Source organism: Protomyces lactucae-debilis (assembly GCF_002105105.1).
Source record: "Protomyces lactucae-debilis strain 12-1054 chromosome Unknown BCR37scaffold_20, whole genome shotgun sequence".
In the NCBI taxonomy this organism is placed as follows: domain Eukaryota; kingdom Fungi; phylum Ascomycota; class Taphrinomycetes; order Taphrinales; family Protomycetaceae; genus Protomyces; species Protomyces lactucae-debilis.
This window is the reverse complement of record NW_024468012.1, coordinates 73626-90940: the sequence shown is the minus strand read 5'-3', so window position 1 is coordinate 90940 and position 17315 is coordinate 73626. Positions and strand designations below refer to the sequence as shown.

At 52.7% G+C, this 17315-nt stretch overlaps 8 protein-coding genes across 8 annotated transcripts; 4 read left to right on the top strand and 4 right to left on the bottom strand.

Moving 5' to 3' along the window:
* The first annotated feature begins 284 nt into the window (after positions 1–284).
* BCR37DRAFT_147485 (uncharacterized protein) lies at positions 285–1318 on the top strand. The gene has a single exon (XM_040866097.1). The coding sequence runs from the start codon at positions 543–545 to the stop codon at positions 1257–1259; it is 717 nt and encodes a 238-aa protein (XP_040722938.1). The 5' UTR covers positions 285–542; the 3' UTR covers positions 1260–1318.
* Positions 1319–1378: 60 nt separating this feature from the next.
* On the bottom strand, positions 1379–2920 carry BCR37DRAFT_400564 (histidine phosphatase superfamily; the record flags this gene model as incomplete). Its single annotated transcript, XM_040871809.1, has 2 exons — positions 2864–2920; positions 1379–2824 (listed from the first exon to the last, which is right to left on the bottom strand). The coding sequence occupies exons 1-2, from the start codon at positions 2903–2905 to the stop codon at positions 1379–1381; spliced, it is 1488 nt and encodes a 495-aa protein (XP_040722937.1). The 5' UTR covers positions 2906–2920.
* Positions 2921–3728: 808 nt separating this feature from the next.
* BCR37DRAFT_361262 (velvet factor) lies at positions 3729–4694 on the bottom strand (the record flags this gene model as incomplete). Its single annotated transcript, XM_040868227.1, has 2 exons — positions 4314–4694; positions 3729–4269 (listed from the first exon to the last, which is right to left on the bottom strand). Coding segments are annotated over exons 1-2 (603 nt in total), but the record flags the coding sequence as incomplete, so codon positions are not given.
* Positions 4695–6404: 1710 nt separating this feature from the next.
* BCR37DRAFT_394942 (putative metal tolerance protein 3) lies at positions 6405–7673 on the top strand (the record flags this gene model as incomplete). The annotated part of the gene is made up of 3 exons (XM_040871544.1): positions 6405–6531; positions 6579–6847; positions 6888–7673. The coding sequence occupies 3 exons, from the start codon at positions 6405–6407 to the stop codon at positions 7671–7673; spliced, it is 1182 nt and encodes a 393-aa protein (XP_040722935.1).
* A 372-nt stretch (positions 7674–8045) lies between these two features.
* Positions 8046–9327, top strand: BCR37DRAFT_389135 (thiolase; the record flags this gene model as incomplete). The annotated part of the gene is made up of 2 exons (XM_040870700.1): positions 8046–8065; positions 8109–9327. 2 exons carry the CDS (start codon positions 8046–8048, stop codon positions 9325–9327), a joined length of 1239 nt encoding a protein of 412 aa, XP_040722934.1.
* Positions 9328–9953: 626 nt separating this feature from the next.
* BCR37DRAFT_382787 (uncharacterized protein) lies at positions 9954–10363 on the top strand. Its single transcript, XM_040869957.1, has one exon. It carries the CDS (start codon positions 9984–9986, stop codon positions 10305–10307), a length of 324 nt encoding a protein of 107 aa, XP_040722933.1. The 5' UTR covers positions 9954–9983; the 3' UTR covers positions 10308–10363.
* A 4934-nt stretch (positions 10364–15297) lies between these two features.
* BCR37DRAFT_382778 (uncharacterized protein) lies at positions 15298–15844 on the bottom strand. Its single transcript, XM_040869956.1, has one exon. The coding sequence runs from the start codon at positions 15523–15525 to the stop codon at positions 15331–15333; it is 195 nt and encodes a 64-aa protein (XP_040722932.1). The 5' UTR covers positions 15526–15844; the 3' UTR covers positions 15298–15330.
* Positions 15299–16109, bottom strand: BCR37DRAFT_382773 (uncharacterized protein). Its single transcript, XM_040869955.1, has one exon. It carries the CDS (start codon positions 15989–15991, stop codon positions 15746–15748), a length of 246 nt encoding a protein of 81 aa, XP_040722931.1. The 5' UTR covers positions 15992–16109; the 3' UTR covers positions 15299–15745.
* Positions 16110–17315: the final 1206 nt, after the last annotated feature.

Genomic DNA, 17315 nt, shown 5'->3' with positions numbered 1-17315 from the left:
GTAGCTATGGTCGCAGTCACAAACATAGTGTAGCACGATTAATATAGAGGCCTATAGAAGAGACAAGGCCCTTTGCCTGGGAATAAGAGAGCATAGACCTGCTGATGCCCCAGTAGCGCATCCATGTCGTAGCAGGCCCATACTCCCGCTTCCGGTCTTGTTTCTTGGTTCCAGCCACGAGAAAGCAAGACAACAACCAGACACTCTCTTGCTCTCTCTCTCTCTCTCTCTCTCTTCTACTCCAAAGGACCATCCAGGATCAGCATCAGCTACAGCATAGAGCGCATCGCATCCCAACATCATCCCCCCAAAGAGCGCACCACGAGGCTCAAGCGAAATCTATTCTTGTCTCCCAGCGCGGGCCTACACAACACAAATCAGCAATCCAGGAGACTTGCGCTTGCCAACCCGCAGTATTCTGACGTCGCATTAGAGAATTCCTCTGTCTATCAATAGGCACATCCCACGTGAAAGGGTCGATCAAGTCATAAAACCCTGACAGAGCGCATTTTCTCTTGCTTCTCAAAGTATAAGAACATACAATGGGGCGCATCATCTCGTTCGCAGCGCCAGCCTATCACAGCGTGTCTAGAGCGGCATCACCTGAATCTTCAGACGAAGACGACCGAGTTTGCTCAGCGAGCTACTCATCCCATACCCTCTCTAGACCCTCAGTCGGCCTCGGTAAAGGCTGCGACGAACACTACGCATCTGGAAAAGTAAGCCTCTTGTCTTCTTCATGCTTGCGACGTATACTAACGATACAGTGCAAGAGCGCTAAAAGCAGACCCCAAAAGCACGTTCAATTCAGCGATGCACCACCGGCCATCTGTGAGATTCCAGACTGGGATCGTCGACCTTGGTTACCCAGTGCAGAGGAACTTGCACAACAGGGGCAAGATGAGGAAGAACTGCTGGCCAGTGAATCGACCTCTGATGATACGGCCTCAGATGGCGATGATTCTTGTGCATCGCAGCAGGCAAGTCCACATTGTTTGAATCAAGAGTGGACGACGGACCGTGCCATACCAGCAGGTCTGGTTGCGAGCCATACATCGTCGCTTGAAACAACAAAACCCGTTCTCAAAGAACCTGCCCTGCGTCGTGGTAGTGAAGGGACGGGTCTATCACTGACTGGCAAACAGTCGCGCAGAGATTCACAAGTCTTGCATGCTAGCCTCAGGACGCGACGAGGGAGTAAGAGTAGTGATTTGACGCTTGAAGCTGCAAATCGATGGGCACGACGACTCTCCGTCTAGCCCGTCCGTCTCTGCAGCGTTTCAGTCTTTTCCCAGCGTTTGGCCAAGCATCTTACCTCCAGCATTCCTCTCTTATTGGGAGACGTCATGTCCTCTCTTTTATGTATATCTTTGTATCCTCAAATACATACTGCTCTTGCATCTTCGGGTACATACGCTCGCCACATCTTTGCAAAGTCATCCAGTGCTATCCACGATAGCGATCCATGCGTCGACTCGATCGGTTGTCCACCATACAGCACACGCACCATGAATACCCCTGCTGTAGTTTCATAGAGCTCAAACACAATCTCCGCCCCCATTCCAGGCCATCGCACCGACGGCACTCCCAACGACCCGAGTAGAGGTCCCAAATCACCATCATGTGCAAAGACATGCGCATACCGTATCTGTGTCTCACCCGCTTTTTTACGTTCCAACAACCCCAATAGCTCTGCAATCAATACACCACGCGCTGCAGTGATGTGTTGCCGTGCAGTGGATGAGGTGCGCCAGGTATAATCCCATTCCCAATCTCCAAGGCGAAAGACTGAATCGACATCTTCTTGCGATACGCATAAAGATGCGTTTTGCGCATGACAGGGTAAAGGTTGGCCATGACATGTTTTACCCTGAAAGTAATCCGCATAATGATCAAAATCTGTCTGCCAACGACCAGCATTCGTTTGCAAGACAGCTTCGAGTCGTTGGCGTAACGTAGCTGTTTGTGTGAGATGTGCTTGCCAAGCATCAGACGCTTCCATTTCATCTCTCAGACGTGAGACTGCAGGACATGGATAGCCTCCATCCAGTGAATCAACCAAGTTGTTTTGCGCATACAAGGGAATCTCAGAGACTGGACTAGATCCATAGAAACCACCCAACACACCCGATGCAGTCGCTTGTGTCAACGCTGCTCGAGAATATCGGAAAAAGGCATCTTGCTGATCTAGATCCCCTCGTGCAGGTGGTTTTGATAAGCCGAGCCGTTGTTTGTATACAGCTGATAAATCTCGACCATGTTGCAAAGCATCTTGCAGACCGCCCGCCGTGAGTTGTGGGAATTGACACGTTCCACGCACTTGTGCAGACCATGGATTGAGAGGCGAGGTGTAGGTCTGCTGATAAATATGCGCAGCATGGCCATCGTTTGTATCGCCATCTCCAAATAGCGAAATGTCATCACAATGCCAGTCTACTGGCTCGCCTGCATCAGGGATGTTGTACGGTGTGCGTTTATGGTGACGTTGAATCACTTGAACGAGCACGAGGCGCGCATCAACAGACCTGTTACGTATCGCCTCAGGCAAGCTGTATGTCTCTGGAGAAACATGAGGCATAGAGCAGTAGTTGTAAACGAAGGACGTTCCTTTACCAATAGAACGACCAGCTGGCGCAGTATAGATGCCTCCAAACGTGCCTTTACTGTCAAGCACATGAGCGAGCTTTAGCTGATCTTCAGACAAGTACAAAGCAGTGTCAGCAATAGGTATGTTCTGAGAAGGAGGAGTCTGTAATTGGTCTTTGGTACTGCCAGCCCATGCCGTTTGGACAAGGAGGATAAGCGTGAGAGACGCAGTGATTCCCTATGCATCAGCAACAGCCACATGAGCCAGCGAGCGTACGAGGAACAGCCTGAGCTGCGCCGGTGTGAGCGAGTCACTCATATCCAAGTGATCCCCAACATGGATGGGTGGTGAAGGCGCAGTTTCAAGTTGTCGACGTCCTGAACAGCCCCTGAATCCACGTGCCAGCAGTCACAGCTTGTTCTGTAAATGGTTTAGATCAGTCGGTCGACAGCGGCCGTCTACTACTCTATCAAAATATCGCTGCTCGTTACATATACCCTCGTGTACCCAGTTCGTACTCATTCTCAATAGATCATTCAGTATGCTTCCTTGTTCAATACCGCGCTTCTGGCGGGAAATATAGCGGCGGCAGCTTCAGCGACAATCGTTCTGGACTACTACTTGCGCTGTCCAGTCGAGACCTGTCCATCATGGCCAAAGGTGGCAAGAGCTCTTGCGATTGATTTGGAGGCAGCGGCATACCACGAGGTGGTGGCACCTCAGGAGGTCCCATCACCATACCACCAGATGAGCGTCCACGCCCACCCAGCCATGAATGGCGAAACTCAGTCGGCGCAGAGGCAGGTACTTGCTGCACAACCGGTGGTGCACGGCCCATCCAAGCTTGCGGTGGAAATGAATTATTGCGCTCCGGACGAGCAACATAGCGAGCTGGTTGCACGTTCTGACTAGACACTTCAAGCGGGGGCGTATACAGCCCAGATGAAGCAGTCCAAGCAGAGGACGGCGTTGATGGCGATGGGTTGCTGAGACTGAAACTGTTGCTGTTGCGCGCAGGATATGGGTGGAAATGGGGCGCTGGTCGATCAGTCCTAACAACAAGACCCGGCCATGCAGCCTGCTTGCCTGCCATATCACGCTGCATCTCACCTGGGATGGGTTGCTCTACCTGAGCGACGGGTCTTGCCTCTTTCCGCAACTTCAAACGGACACCTTGTTCGCAAAATATGCGGGATAGCTTGGTCGATGGCAAGGGTCCAGGGAAGTCCTTGATGCCATAGACCCTAAAGTCCTCAGACCAGACATTCGTAATGTATGCCACCTCTGCAGCGCCAGACTTGAGGCTTGAGCGTGGATTAATTTCAAATAGCGTAAAGCGTAGTCGATACAGTCCCTCGTGCTTGACATAAATATCACTAAAGATGAAGAAGCCACCATCCTCGGCGTCTGGATCACGTAGTTTGTTGAGCGACCCAACGACCGTGCCAAGCAAGTCTGCGCCGCTTGCAATATCAGCAGGCAAAGAGCCTTCTTGCCGCAATCGCACGAGATCTGCCACAACAAACATGTATGGGCTCTGCATGTAGTTGCGCGTCTTGTCAGCTTGGCCATACAAGACTTGGACAACGGGCGGTGGGTCAATTGGTTTGCGCTCGCGTTCCTTGTTGCTGCACGCGCGCGCCTGTCGCGGCTGCTGGCGCATCACTAAGCGGTAGCTCGAGCTAGGAGAGGTCAGCCTTGTCAATTGACACACACATGGACTCACCTATTATCGCATGCCGGTCGCATGTCTGCCGCTGCGACAAAATTGTAGTTGGCAACGGACATGACCGTACTATCGTCCGAGTCGCTTTCCTCCCTAGCAAGCCCTCAATGCTGGCATCTTTATGGTCGCGAAGGAGGTGAAGGAAAAAGTTGTGTTAATCAAAGTGTCCCTACAGCTGGCACGGTGCAACGCGACGTGCGCTGGATCTGCTCGGCGGTGCTCGTTCGGGTAGGCGGGTAGACTCTCGTGGTCTAGGTTGCTGCCGCGAATGCAATCCTGTCCGATGATGTAGCAACAGGCCTTGCGACAGATGTTGCGCGACCCCTGTTTGTCAGGTGTATGATTGATGTCGTAGACAGGGAGGGGCGCATTCAGCTGGCCTTGTATATGCGAGAGAGCTTTCAGTTGTCAATGTGTGTACTCAGCCTGTGTGCCTGCCTTGGATCTCCGTCTGCGGAAAGGGCTTGTCTACGTAGAAGAAGAAGCCGGAGCTGCCAAAGTAGCTAATCGTGTAACAAATCGTGTTTGATACGTCGTCCAGGGCCCAGTGGCGGTTGGCGGACGGGCCGGATGGGTTTCTGGAAGGGTAAATTGACGACTGGAACCCGGCGAATGAAGGGCTGCCCGCTTGGCTTCGAGATGTGTATGGTTGACATTGGTTGTGCCAGATAGGCTGAGATCCAAGACATCCCGTCAATGATCTCTGGGTTCACGGCCCAGGGTACAAGCAATTGATAGTAACTTGATACCGATCATACGGTCTTTCAGGCTAGTACCAGCGTAGCAAGACCAGCAGTTCACCAATAATCTTCCGTTGAACGACAAATCTACGCGGTCAGCCACCCGGACCCAGCCCTCCGCAGAGCTGCAAGCTTGATTCCGCCTGAAGTTCCCTGAATCTGACTGTGCCCACTGCCCACTGCCCACCTCATCATCATGGTCATGCCACTAATGACAAGCGTGTAAAACAGTGCCCGATAATAGCAACTCGACACTGCTGTATGAGTCAATGACACTTGTGATGAGCCACAAAGACAAAGTTGTCATCTCATTACATGGATAGTGTTTGACACCAAATCAGAACTTCAACTAAGCCCCCAAGTTGTGCTCAATTTCTCTGTACCGAGATCTTGGCGCCGCTTGGGGTCGTCATTTGCACAAGTGCTATAGGAATTCACGGCCTGCACTGCTGCACACACCAAGCTTGTAGAGTCAGCAGAACGGGCTGACAATGTCATGATCCTGTGATGCCATGATCACAACTAGTAGACACTAGTCAATGGTAGTTAGTAGTCGCGGGCAATGAGGAAGCCTCGAGCTTGAGGAACAAAGATAGTCAGAGGTGACACTCGGCCCGCGGTGGTCCCACCTGCAGTCAACCGGACTTCGTGAAGCCTGGTAGCGATACTTTTTGGTGGCGCCGCCTGTTCGAAATGCCGAAGCACCAAGTTTTAAAGTTCAGCTGATCGACGAGGTACGCAGCGTACGTATGCGACCGTCGACCTTTGTTTTCAGGGCTTTGAGCTTCAGCTCAGTGAATCAGTGATATTCTATCTTGTCGTCGGTGTCCATTGTCCAAGTCGTCCATGATGCGCCCAGGACACATAATCAGAGCTTGTGGCATTAACTGGGACGATGAACTCGATATCAATCACTGCGTTGGTGATCAGGCAGCTGTCAAGGCGATGTCGATTTGCGATTGGCAACTTCTTGATAAAGCTGATAGCAGTTGAAGACAAAGAGTTCATTGACAGGACTATGAGACTTGAGTCTCTAGGGACATATGTACACGCATATGCACAAAAGCTCAGGAATGATGCCGTTTCAGATCCTCGTAGCTTGCCTTGATTGGAGCTAGAGAGACCGCACATATCAGACTGATGCACATAATTCTTGCGGTAATTACAGTCGGCGCCTGCAGCTGAGGTACTCGCGCCAGACTCGGTCAGAGACTCAGAGAGGGCGTGTCATCTGGTCAGCTGCAGATCTCCGGACCAAGGACCAGCGACGACATCCCACGCACAAAGCTATCAGCACACCTCAACCTAGCATCACGTCCTCTAGCTGTCAATCCAAACGTAGCACTAAGATATGGACTTTCTCGCTCGCAGTAGTGCTTCGTTCATTGAACTCGCTGCCATACGGCCACATTCGACGCGTGCAAGCAGCCAAGACCTCGAGCGCAAGAGACCGCGTATTGATGTCTGGGCGCCAGACCGTATGCTCTCTGCTTCCAACCCTTCTGCAGTACTGACGGAGCTTTAGCCTTCAAATTATCTGACAAGGTTGTTGATGAGGCTCAAGGCCAACCATCAAAAGCCGTCAAGACATTTTATAAGCAGCAAAACGCCAAGATTGAGAGTCTACTCAAGTCTGTGGACCAACATCGTGCATTAGCCGATGATGCAGAAGCAGCTTCGAAACTATCGCATCAAATCGCCATTTATGGGTCTCTTGCCGGTAATGTCGTGCTCGCCGGCTTGCAATTGTACGCAGCTGCTAGCTCTGGCTCACTTTCGCTCTTCGCCACAATGGTCAGTACACATGGATGGTGCTCTGATACTAATATGGCAGATTGACTCTGCGTTTGATCCATTCTCCAACTTGATTATGCTCTACTGCCACAGAGCTGCGAAGAAGCACAACGTCTACAAATGGCCATCTGGCAAAGCGCGCATGACAACAGTCGGCAATATCTGTTTCTGCTTCATCATGGCCACTGCCTCGATTGTTTTGATCGTCGAGTCGATTCGTGACATTATTGAGCATATCGCCGACAAGGCATCTGCTGATACGGAGAAATTGCATCTTGCGAGTTTGATTGTTGTGAATTGTGCCTTTGCAACCAAACTCGCCCTCATGCTCTACTGCTGGCGTCTCAAGGCCACCAACACACAGATACAAATCTTGTGGGAGGATCACCGGAATGACTTGTTCATCAATGGTCTGGGTATCATCACCTCTGTGCTTGGATCAAAAGTCGTTTGGTGGTTGGATCCTGCTGGTGCCATGTTCTTGTCTCTATGCATCATTGGATCATGGGGCAACACAGCCTTTCACGAGTTCAAGCTACTCGTTGGCATCAGCGCTGGCCCTGACTTTCTTCAACTCGTGACCTATACATGCGTGACGCACCACCCAGACATTATCCAAGTAGACACCTGTCGCGCCTACCATGCAGGCGAAGGGATCATCATCGAAGCAGATGTGATCATGCACGAGTCACGCACATTGCGGGAGACGCATGATATCAGTGAGGATTTACAAAATAAGCTGGAACGGCTGCCGGGTGTGGAGCGGGCCTATGTGCATACTGACTTTGAAGCGAGTCACTTGCCTGAGCATCGGAAGAATGTGTAGCTGTATTTACGAAGCAGTGCCAGTACTAGGCCAGTAGTCATGATCCCTGAATGGACCTGGGCTGGTCGCTGTCGGCACCTGGGCGGTGTTTGGGCCTCGGCACAAGTTCGGCGCCGCGGGCTGACAAATAGCACAGTCACATGGCCAGGTAGCATGACAGTCTGGTGGCAAGGAGTATGCGGAAGGCCCCAGCATAGCCCATGGGCCAGCTCGCGATTACCACCCGCTAGCTGCCTGGAGTAGCTGCTCCCCTCGGTCCGCTTGTGTTTGCTGGTGCGGGTGCGAGTGTGGAGAAGGGAAACGCAGCAGGAAAATCAGGTTTAAAGTCAACTTCCTCCCCTCATCACCACCACCTCATCCACTCACATAGCCATGGCATCCAGACTCCAGCAGTATGTCCAGCTCTCTGTTATTTCACATCCACTGACACCCCAGAATCGCAAGCCACGTCGGTCTCGGCAAGACAGCCATCACCTCCAAGTCAAACGACGACATTGTCATCGTCTCCGCACTCCGCACACCCATCACCCGTGCAAAGAAGGGAGGATTCAAGGACACAAACGTCGAAGACCTCCTCGCAGGTGTTCTCAAGGCAACCCTTGACAAGACCGGCATTGACCCAAAACTCGTCGAAGACATTCACGTCGGTTCCGTCCTCTCCCCAGGCGGTGGCGCTACCCTCTTCCGTGCTGGTGCACTCGCCGCTGGTTTCCCAAATACCACCTCCGTCTCCTCACTCAACCGTCAGTGCTCCTCTGGTTTGCAGGCAGTCGTCCAAATTGCCCATGAAATCCAAGCTGGCATGATTGAGATTGGTATCGGTGCCGGTGCAGAGTCCATGACTCAAGGTTACGGTGCTGGTGCTATGGGTTCGCTCTCTGATGCATGTGAAGCTGTTCCTGAAGCAGCAGACTGCACCATGCCTATGGGTCTCACCTCTGAAAACGTCGCCAAGGAGTTCAACGTCTCCCGTGAAGACCAAGACAGATTCGCCGCAGAGTCCTACCGTCGTGCCGAGGCTGCACAAAAGGCAGGTCTCTTCAAGGAGGAAATTGCACCTATCCGCGTCACCTTCTCTGACCCCAAGTCAGGTGAGGACAAGCAGATCCTCGTTGAGCACGACGATGGTATTCGTTACGGTACCACCTACGAGTCTCTCGCCAAGCTCAAGCCTGCTTTCGCCGCTGATGGTGCTACCCACGCCGGAAACGCTTCGCAAGTCTCGGACGGTGCTGCTGCCGTGTTGCTCATGAAGCGATCCAAGGCCAAGGAACTCAACTTGCCCGTCATTGGCAAATACGTCTGCGCTGCTGTGGTGGGTGTGCCTCCTCGTATCATGGGTGTGGGTCCAGCTTACGCCATCCCTGCTGCTCTCAAGAAGGCAGGTCTCTCAAAGGAGGACATTGACATCTACGAGATCAATGAAGCCTTTGCATCGCAAGCCCTCATGTCGTGCAGGACTATCGGTCTGGATATGACAAAAGTCAACCCCAAGGGTGGTGCCATTGCCTTTGGCCACCCTCTCGGTTGTACCGGTGCGAGGCAGATTGCTACAGGTTTGACAGAGCTCAAGCGTACAGGCGGTAAGACCCTTTGTGTGTCTATGTGTATCGGTACTGGTATGGGTCTTGCTGGTATCTTCACCGCAGAGTAGATGTCTATTGTGTTTACCCTTCTTCTTCGTAGGCTAAAATTTCAGTGCTCCCAAATTTTCCGTCTCCATCTGAAATGCTGACAGATGGTGACCTCGACAGTTGACCGACCCCTGACTGACCACCCCTGCATTGTTTATAGACTTCAACTTTGGCAGTGCTTAGCATCCTCCGCTGAACAAAGGTCTGAAGACTGTGCTTTCTATGCGTGAAAGGCAATATCACAAGACAGCCATGGGCCTGGCAGTAAGCGTTTTGTCTACATCAAATAGGCCAAAGTGATCTGACGCCTGTATCTGTTGCAGTCGTTTGATTGCATGATCGACCAGCCATGTGAAGCATTGCGACTGTTATGCAACGTGCATAAGAGAACAATACACCGTCGATCACGAACTGGCTACAATTGTCCAAATCCTTTGCCAATATCTCCTCTACGCACAATTGACATTGTCAAATGGTCTTCAACAAAGCTCGACAGCAGCTCGTCATGCTGTTGACAGCTTGTCTGACAATGGTATTCCTGCATCTTGAACATCCCCTGCAGGTGGCCTCAACTCAAGCGGGAAGTACCCTGCCTCCATGCAGTATACCTGAATTTCAATACGTCCAGTTCTTTCAAAATATCTACAACCAGCCATGCGAGACTCTGTGCACAGAAATGGCTGCTGAGGCTGTCGCTTGGTGGAGGGTGATCGGCGGCGACCATTGTCAACAACCATTCTGGAATGAAGAGGTTTTTTATCCAGCTCGCGCTTCCATTGGCAATGTAATAGGCAAGGTTGCAGAGAAAAGCAACAGACAAACTTATCAATTGCCGCTGGCTCACAAGCTTGAATACGAAGCGGCTCACATGTCCGACAACGAAGCGATCCGGAAGAAGCGGCAAGCCTTAACGTATTGTTCCTGCAACATCACGGTCATCCTGAGCAATATATGGAAACCAGAAGATTGGCCATGGCCAACCTGTAACGATCACGACTAGACGAGGCAAGGCGTACCGTTGGAGACAGGGAGCGTAGTAGGAGTGTGGTTTTGGCAACAGAGACTTGCAAACAGAAGATAGTATTGAATGTAAACTGATGTTGCTGACAATGCTACAAAGGTGCGAGAAGCGCTCCTTTTATACACTGCCAGCCTAAAGCAACTGAACAGACGAGATAGAAGTGGGCGATGGCAAAGACCCTGAAAAGAACACTGGCAGTTGCCGATGAAGGTCTTGGCGAAGACCGAGTGATGCTAGCGAGCGAAACGTGTCTGAGCACGAACCATGCGACAGAGAAGCCATGCGGCATGGAGAACCAATAGGAAGGGATACGTCGGAACGTGAGGTAGCGCTGAGAGCTTGCAGGTGCCATCGTGATAGCGGAAAGATAGGAGCGCTGGGAGCCCGAGTGAGACAGACGAGGCTGAGTAGCCGGATGAAGACGAGACCACAGTGCGACGAGGTCAGTGCGTGACAGAATCCCCCTCGAGGGATTCGTCTCGAATCATAGAAGCTGGACGAAGGGTGGAACCACAGCGTTGGGATGGCCATGATGAAACTCGCGGACGTAGTCTGGAAGAGAGTCGTAGATCTCACGAGCAGGCCGCCAGGAATCTTCTGAGTCGGCGTAACCTTCCCAATGAATGCGATACTGGAAGCCAAGACCCCGAGGGCGTACATCGACAACTCGTTCCACAACGTACTCAAGATGCTGGCCGACAACCAAGGGTGGAGGTGGCAGCTGAACACGACCAGGACCAGCAACGTCGCCGGTGGCTTCATGGTAAGGCTCAAGTAGTTTGGGGTGGAAGACGTTGAAGATCTTGGTGCCAGGGTCAAGTCGAAGGGCGAAGGCGCGGTCGTCGTAAGACTTGGTGATCAGGTAAGGCCCACGACGAAGAGCATCCAACTTGGAAGAAGGCCGATCGGACCGGATGTGCTTGCTGCTCAGCAACACTCGTTGGCCAACTTGGAAGTTGGGCTGCGGAAGGCGGTGAGTGTCAGCGTGATGCTTCTGCAACTCCTGAGCCTCTTGCAAGTGTAGCTTGAGCTCGGCGTGAATATCCCGCAGCCGTTGGGTCATATCGAGACTGCCAACATTGCGAGTGTCAGAGCCGTGGCCAAAGTGTAAGCCAAAACGTGGATGATAACCGTATGCAGCGAAGAAGGGCGAGGTCTTGATGGACTCTTGATGGGCGTTGTTGTAGGAAAACTCGGCCGTCGGGAGTAGAGACACCCAGTCGTCTTGTGCATGGTTGGAGTAGCATCGGAGGTATTGTTCCAAGATAGCGTTGACGCGCTCGGTCTGCCCATCAGTCTCTGGGTGGTAGGCAGTTGACAACAGAGCCTTGACTTGGGGGTCAAAGTGACTGAGGAACGCTCGCCAGAATTTGGATGTGAATACCGAGCCACGATCGGAGACGATGGAAACAGGCATGCCGTGCAAGGCGAAGATCCGATCCAGGAACAACTGTGCAAACCCGTCCGCGCTGGTAGACTCGTGGTAGGGCACGAAGTGAGCCATCTTGGTGAACCGATCAACGACAACTAGGATGGAGTCGAAACCATTGGAAGGCGGCAGCTTGACGATGAAATCCAGAGATATCGAGGACCAAGGACCATCAGCGATAGGCATCGGCTGCAGCTCACCATAAGGCTTGTGTCGAACCACTTTGTTGCGAGCACAGGTGTCACAAGAAGCGACGTACCGTTTGACATACGCGCGCATACCTGGCCAGTAGAAACAACGAGCAAGGAGCTCGAAAGTCTTCAATGCTCCCCAATGACCCGAGACGGGGCTGTCGTGGTGCTGGCGCAATAGAGACAACTTCAGATCCACACTGTCGGGGACGTAAACTCGGCAGTCGTGAAGCAAGAGGCCGTCATGTAGCTCGAAGTTGTCCAAGTTGCGCGCGGGAGCAGAGGAGGCCGGAGCTTCTGAGGAGAGTGCGGCCAAGAGCTCTTGCACAGCGTCATCCGTAGTGTAGGCAGCCATAATTTGCTCTTTGAGGGAAGAAGCGAGAGCAGAGATGGAATTCTGCGTAGCACTCAAGACAAGCTGTCCGGGACGAAGAAGTGCGCGCAAGTTGGCAGAGCCAGGAGTATCCCCCCCTGGAGTGCGGAGATCCTCACGACGCGAGAGAGCATCGGGCCGGCCTTGCTGAGCGCCCGGGCGGTAGACGATGGTGAAGTTGTAGTCCGCAAGAGTCTCGGCCCAGCGTGCCTGGCGACGATTGAGTACTCGCGTAGTGTTGAAGTACTCAAGGTTGCGATGATCTGTCCATACCGTGATAGTGTGAGCAGAGCCCTCAAGATACTGTCGCCACACGCGAAAAGCTTCCACAATGGCCAACATCTCCTTGTCATAGATTTGGTAATTGATTTCAGCTGGCGCGAACGTGCGGCTGAAGAAGGCAACAGGGTGAAGGAGCGAGTCGGAACCATGTTGAGAGAGAATGCAGCCCAGAGCAAAGTCAGAAGCATCGGTTTCGATGAAGATCTCCTTATCCGGGTTGAAGTGGATCAAGATTGGGGCCGTGGTGAAGCGTTTTTTCAAAAGTCCAAACGACGCGGCAGCCTCTTCAGTCCAAACAAAGGGTCCCGTATCTTTCTTCAAAAGGTCGTACAACGGCTTGGCAATCTTGCTGTATCCCTCGATGAAGCGCCGATAGAAATTGGCGAATCCATTGAACACCTGAACATCGTGAACTGATCGTGGAGCTGGCCAATCGAGAATGGCCGATACCTTTGATTTGTCCATGCTGATACCCTTGGAACTGACGACATATCCCAAAAACTCGACTGTGTCGCTGTCAAAGACGCATTTCTCTGGCTTGACGTACAAGGAGTGTTCGCGAAGCACTTGCAGAACCTCTCGGACATGCACGTCGTGAGCTGCTTGGGATTCAGAGAAGACCAGAATGTCGTCCAAATAACACACCACTGAAATGTCGAGAAAAGGGAGCAAGACATCGTTCATCATGGTCTGGAACGAGGCTGGTGCGTTGGTCAATCCAAACGGCATGACATTGTACTGGAAGTGGCCGTAACGCGTGCGGAAAGCGGTTTTCCACTCATCTCCGTTTGCAATGCGCAATAGATTGTACGCGCCGCGCAAGTCGAGCTTCGTGAAGACCTTCGCCCCGTGAAGACGATCCAAGGTTTCCGATATGAGTGGCAGCGGCGCACGATTCTTGACAGTGATGCGATTGAGGCCGCGATAGTCGATGCATAGACGTAAAGACCCATCCTTCTTCTTGACAAACAGAGCCGAGGCGCCAGCGGGGCTTTCGGACACAGAGATATTGCCGAGGGCAAGTTGTTCGTCGAGGTAGTCTTTCAAGACCTGCAGCTCGGCAGAGCTCATCGCGTACAAAGCATTCCATGGCGGCGAAGAGTCGGGAACCAGGGGTATCTTGTGGTCATGCTTGGTACGCGATGGGAGTCGAGAAGCTTCCACCTTTGAGAAAATTGAGAGGAAGTCATGGTATTTTGCGGGAATCGACGCTTGTGCAGGCTCGAGAGCAGTTGGACTTGGCTCGACATCGATTTCCGCAAGACCTTCGACGAGCTCTGGCCGTGCGCCAAGCAAATCCGTGAAATCCAGGTAGAGAACGTCATGATCGCGGGCAAGACGTTTGAAAGACCCCGGTGCAACAATGTGGACGTCCGCGACTGTGAGAAGGCGAGCGTCACTTGGCGGAGTCCCCGTGTGAGTGTGCAGCGAGCCGTCGCAATGTGAAGCGCATGTGTCAGGGAATTTGAGGTCGGCTGTTGACCACGTGATCTGGGGATCATGGCGCTCCAGCCATGGCAACCCGAGAACAGCGTCGTAGCGACCCAAATCCGTGACAGCAAAGGACAAGAGCTCAGTATGACTTCCTACCCGGAGGTTGAGAGGGGAAGTCATGAGCTCCACATCTGAGAGTGAACCACCGTCGATCGTTTCGAGTTTGACCGAGTATGGCAGCGGCGAAGTGGGCAATTGCAAGCGTTCGACGAAACGGGAATCGATGAAGTTGCTGGTTGCGCCGCAGTCAAGCATAGCAAAACTGTCCGAAGAGCGATACCCCGAGGAGATGGTGACAGCGAGCATGCGATGAGGAGACGCAAGGGCGAGAGTGAGGAGAGGAGACAAGCCCGAAGGGAGGAGCTTGCTTTCCGTCGTTGCGCACAGAGTGATGGAAGAGAGGATAGTCGGGACTACTTCCGATTGCCCTGGCCTTTTGGGCGTTCGTTGCAGTCATGCACCTTGTGATCAGGGCTAGCACAGTATCTGCATAAGTCCAAATCTCGTCGACGCTGACGCTCGGCATCGGTGAGGGGTGCGCGAGTTGTGGTTGCAGAAAGGTCCATTCGGTCGCCTCCTTGAGTGGTGGTGGCAACAGGCGCAGTCTTGATGACAACTTCTCCAAAGGCGCGAGGAGCGGTGGAGCGGACGACAGAGGATATTGGGTTGCGTCCTGAGAGATAATGGTCCAACCCCTCATCCTGGGCGTTCTCGAGCAAGTTTTCGTCACACTGAACCACCTTTTCGCAGAACTGGGTAAAGTCCTTCTTTGATGGGTTGGACAAGGAAAGGATCGAACGTAAAGTTGGATTCAAGGTGCGACGAAGTTCGAAGACCTTGGTCTCATCTGTCAGATCCAGAGGCGCGGTGATGGCGCGGAACGCAGCCACATGACGGGATGCGGACGTCTTTCCTTGCTGCAACTTCTTGAGCTCGTTGCGAGCTTCGACATTCTCGTCACCTCGAGAAAAGGCAGTGTCCAAGGAGTCAAACAGCTCCTTGACAGTGTTGAAAGTGAGGCGCGTCAAGCCGGGGTTGTGTGGATCGGCCACGACAAACGAGCGACGCCACTTGAGGGCAGCACCAGTGAGAAGCCCACCAACGTAAGAGATACGCTCGGCTTCCGTGACGAGGCGCTCTCGCTCGGCGGAGAGCTTCAAACCACAAGAGTCAATAAAGTCTCGTACGGGCACGGCGTCATGTCACGGCTTGACCTCCGAGCTCCCAGTGCTCCTACCTTTCCGTCGTCCCAGCCGCGTCCGTGCACCCCGAGCTCCCAGTGCTCATCCCTTTCCGTCTTCTCAGCCGCGTCTGTCTATCTCGAGCTCCCAGCGCTCCTACCCTTCCGCCATCACGCTGGCACCTGCAAGCTCTCAGCGCTACCTCACGTTCCGACGTACCCCTTCCTATTGGTTCTCCATGCCGCATGGCTTCTCTGTCGCAGGGTTCGTGCTCAGACACGTTTCGCTCGCTAGCATCACTCGGTCTTCGCCAAGACCTTCATCGGCAACTGCCAGTGTTCTTTTCAGGGTCTTTGCCATCGCCCACTTCTATCTCGTCTGTTCAGTTGCTTTAGGCTGACAGTGTATAAAAGGAGCGCTTCTCGCACCTTTGTAGCATTGTCAGCAACATCAGTTTATACTCATTACTATCCATTGTTCTCAGTCTCTGCCGCCAAACCCACTTCCACGCCTAAGCTTCCTGTCTCCGTCGGTACGTCCTGTCTCGCCAGGTCGTGAGCGTCACACGTCACTAGACCCATCGAATGACTTTGGGTCTGGGTGAACCTTACCAAGGTGTCGATTGACGTGGGCTGAGGGTGCTTCGGCCGCGGCCTGGCGCTGAAACTCCAGGCTAGCGGCCTGAGACTCGACCGTTGCTCGAAGCTGAGCATTGGCTTCTCCAAGGCGCTGCATCTCGGTGATGAGGCCACTGACTTGCTGATGCAAGTTGAAGAAGTCTTCGGGTGTTGGAATGTTGGACATGTTTGAAATGATGTCTCTGGTAAAACCTGCCGTATGGTCAGCAAACTGTAACGATCACGACTAGACGAGGCAAGGCGTACCGTTGGAGACAGGGAGCGTAGTAGGAGTGTGGTTTTGGCAACAGAGACTTGCAAACAGAAGATAGTATTGAATGTAAACTGATGTTGCTGACAATGCTACAAAGGTGCGAGAAGCGCTCCTTTTATACACTGCCAGCCTAAAGCAACTGAACAGACGAGATAGAAGTGGGCGATGGCAAAGACCCTGAAAAGAACACTGGCAGTTGCCGATGAAGGTCTTGGCGAAGACCGAGTGATGCTAGCGAGCGAAACGTGTCTGAGCACGAACCATGCGACAGAGAAGCCATGCGGCATGGAGAACCAATAGGAAGGGATACGTCGGAACGTGAGGTAGCGCTGAGAGCTTGCAGGTGCCATCGTGATAGCGGAAAGATAGGAGCGCTGGGAGCCCGAGTGAGACAGACGAGGCTGAGTAGCCGGATGAAGACGAGACCACAGTGCGACGAGGTCAGTGCGTGACACAACTTTGCCAAAATCCGAGGGTTTGTGCTCACTTCAAGCTCTAGCCCTCAGATCTGCTCCTCGTGGGTCGTGGCAGCTTGCAAGTGCGCGATACTTGAGTCAATCGGGTGTCGACTGCGAGATGGATGGCTTTGAAAACATCCTGAGCCGTCCTCTGATCACCTTCGATCTTCCTTATGCGCAGAGTTCCGCATTGGATGAAGTATCGATGTTAAAGGCAGCAATGGCGAATCACCCCGAGCTTTGGCAAGAATACGCTACAGTCATCTGGATCTAGAACTAGAACTTCATGTTCATGTGTGGAGCAGCTCTCTATAATCATAGCCATTTGAAACTTTACGACCGATGCCTACAATTCAAATAGCCATGGCTCTGTCAGTAGACGTTTTATTTAAGATAGGAGGCCAACGTGATGAACGAGGAGTCATTGAGGACCCTGCAGCTGATGCACCCGTTTGATCTGATGATCACCACACCACGTGCAGAATCGCGTGGCAACGTACATAGGAGATCAAAGCAACATCAATCTCGAAATGGCTGCAATTTCAGTCCAAACCCCTCACCAATACCTCTTCTACGCACAATCGTCATTGGCAATGGTCTTCAATATCGACAGCTTGTCTGACAATGGTGTTTCTGCGCCTCGAACAGTCCGTAGAGGCGGTCTTGATTCGAGTCAAAACTCCACAGC

Excerpts from the sequence above, each read along its gene's own strand:
- BCR37DRAFT_147485 (XM_040866097.1), top strand. The coding sequence starts at position 543 with ATGGGGCGCATCATCTCGTTCGCAGCGCCAGCCTATCACAGCGTGTCT.
- BCR37DRAFT_382787 (XM_040869957.1), top strand. The coding sequence starts at position 9,984 with ATGGCTGCTGAGGCTGTCGCTTGGTGGAGGGTGATCGGCGGCGACCAT.
- BCR37DRAFT_382778 (XM_040869956.1), bottom strand. The coding sequence starts at position 15,525 with ATGCGGCATGGAGAACCAATAGGAAGGGGTACGTCGGAACGTGAGGTA.
- BCR37DRAFT_382773 (XM_040869955.1), bottom strand. The coding sequence starts at position 15,991 with ATGCTCAGCTTCGAGCAACGGTCGAGTCTCAGGCCGCTAGCCTGGAGT.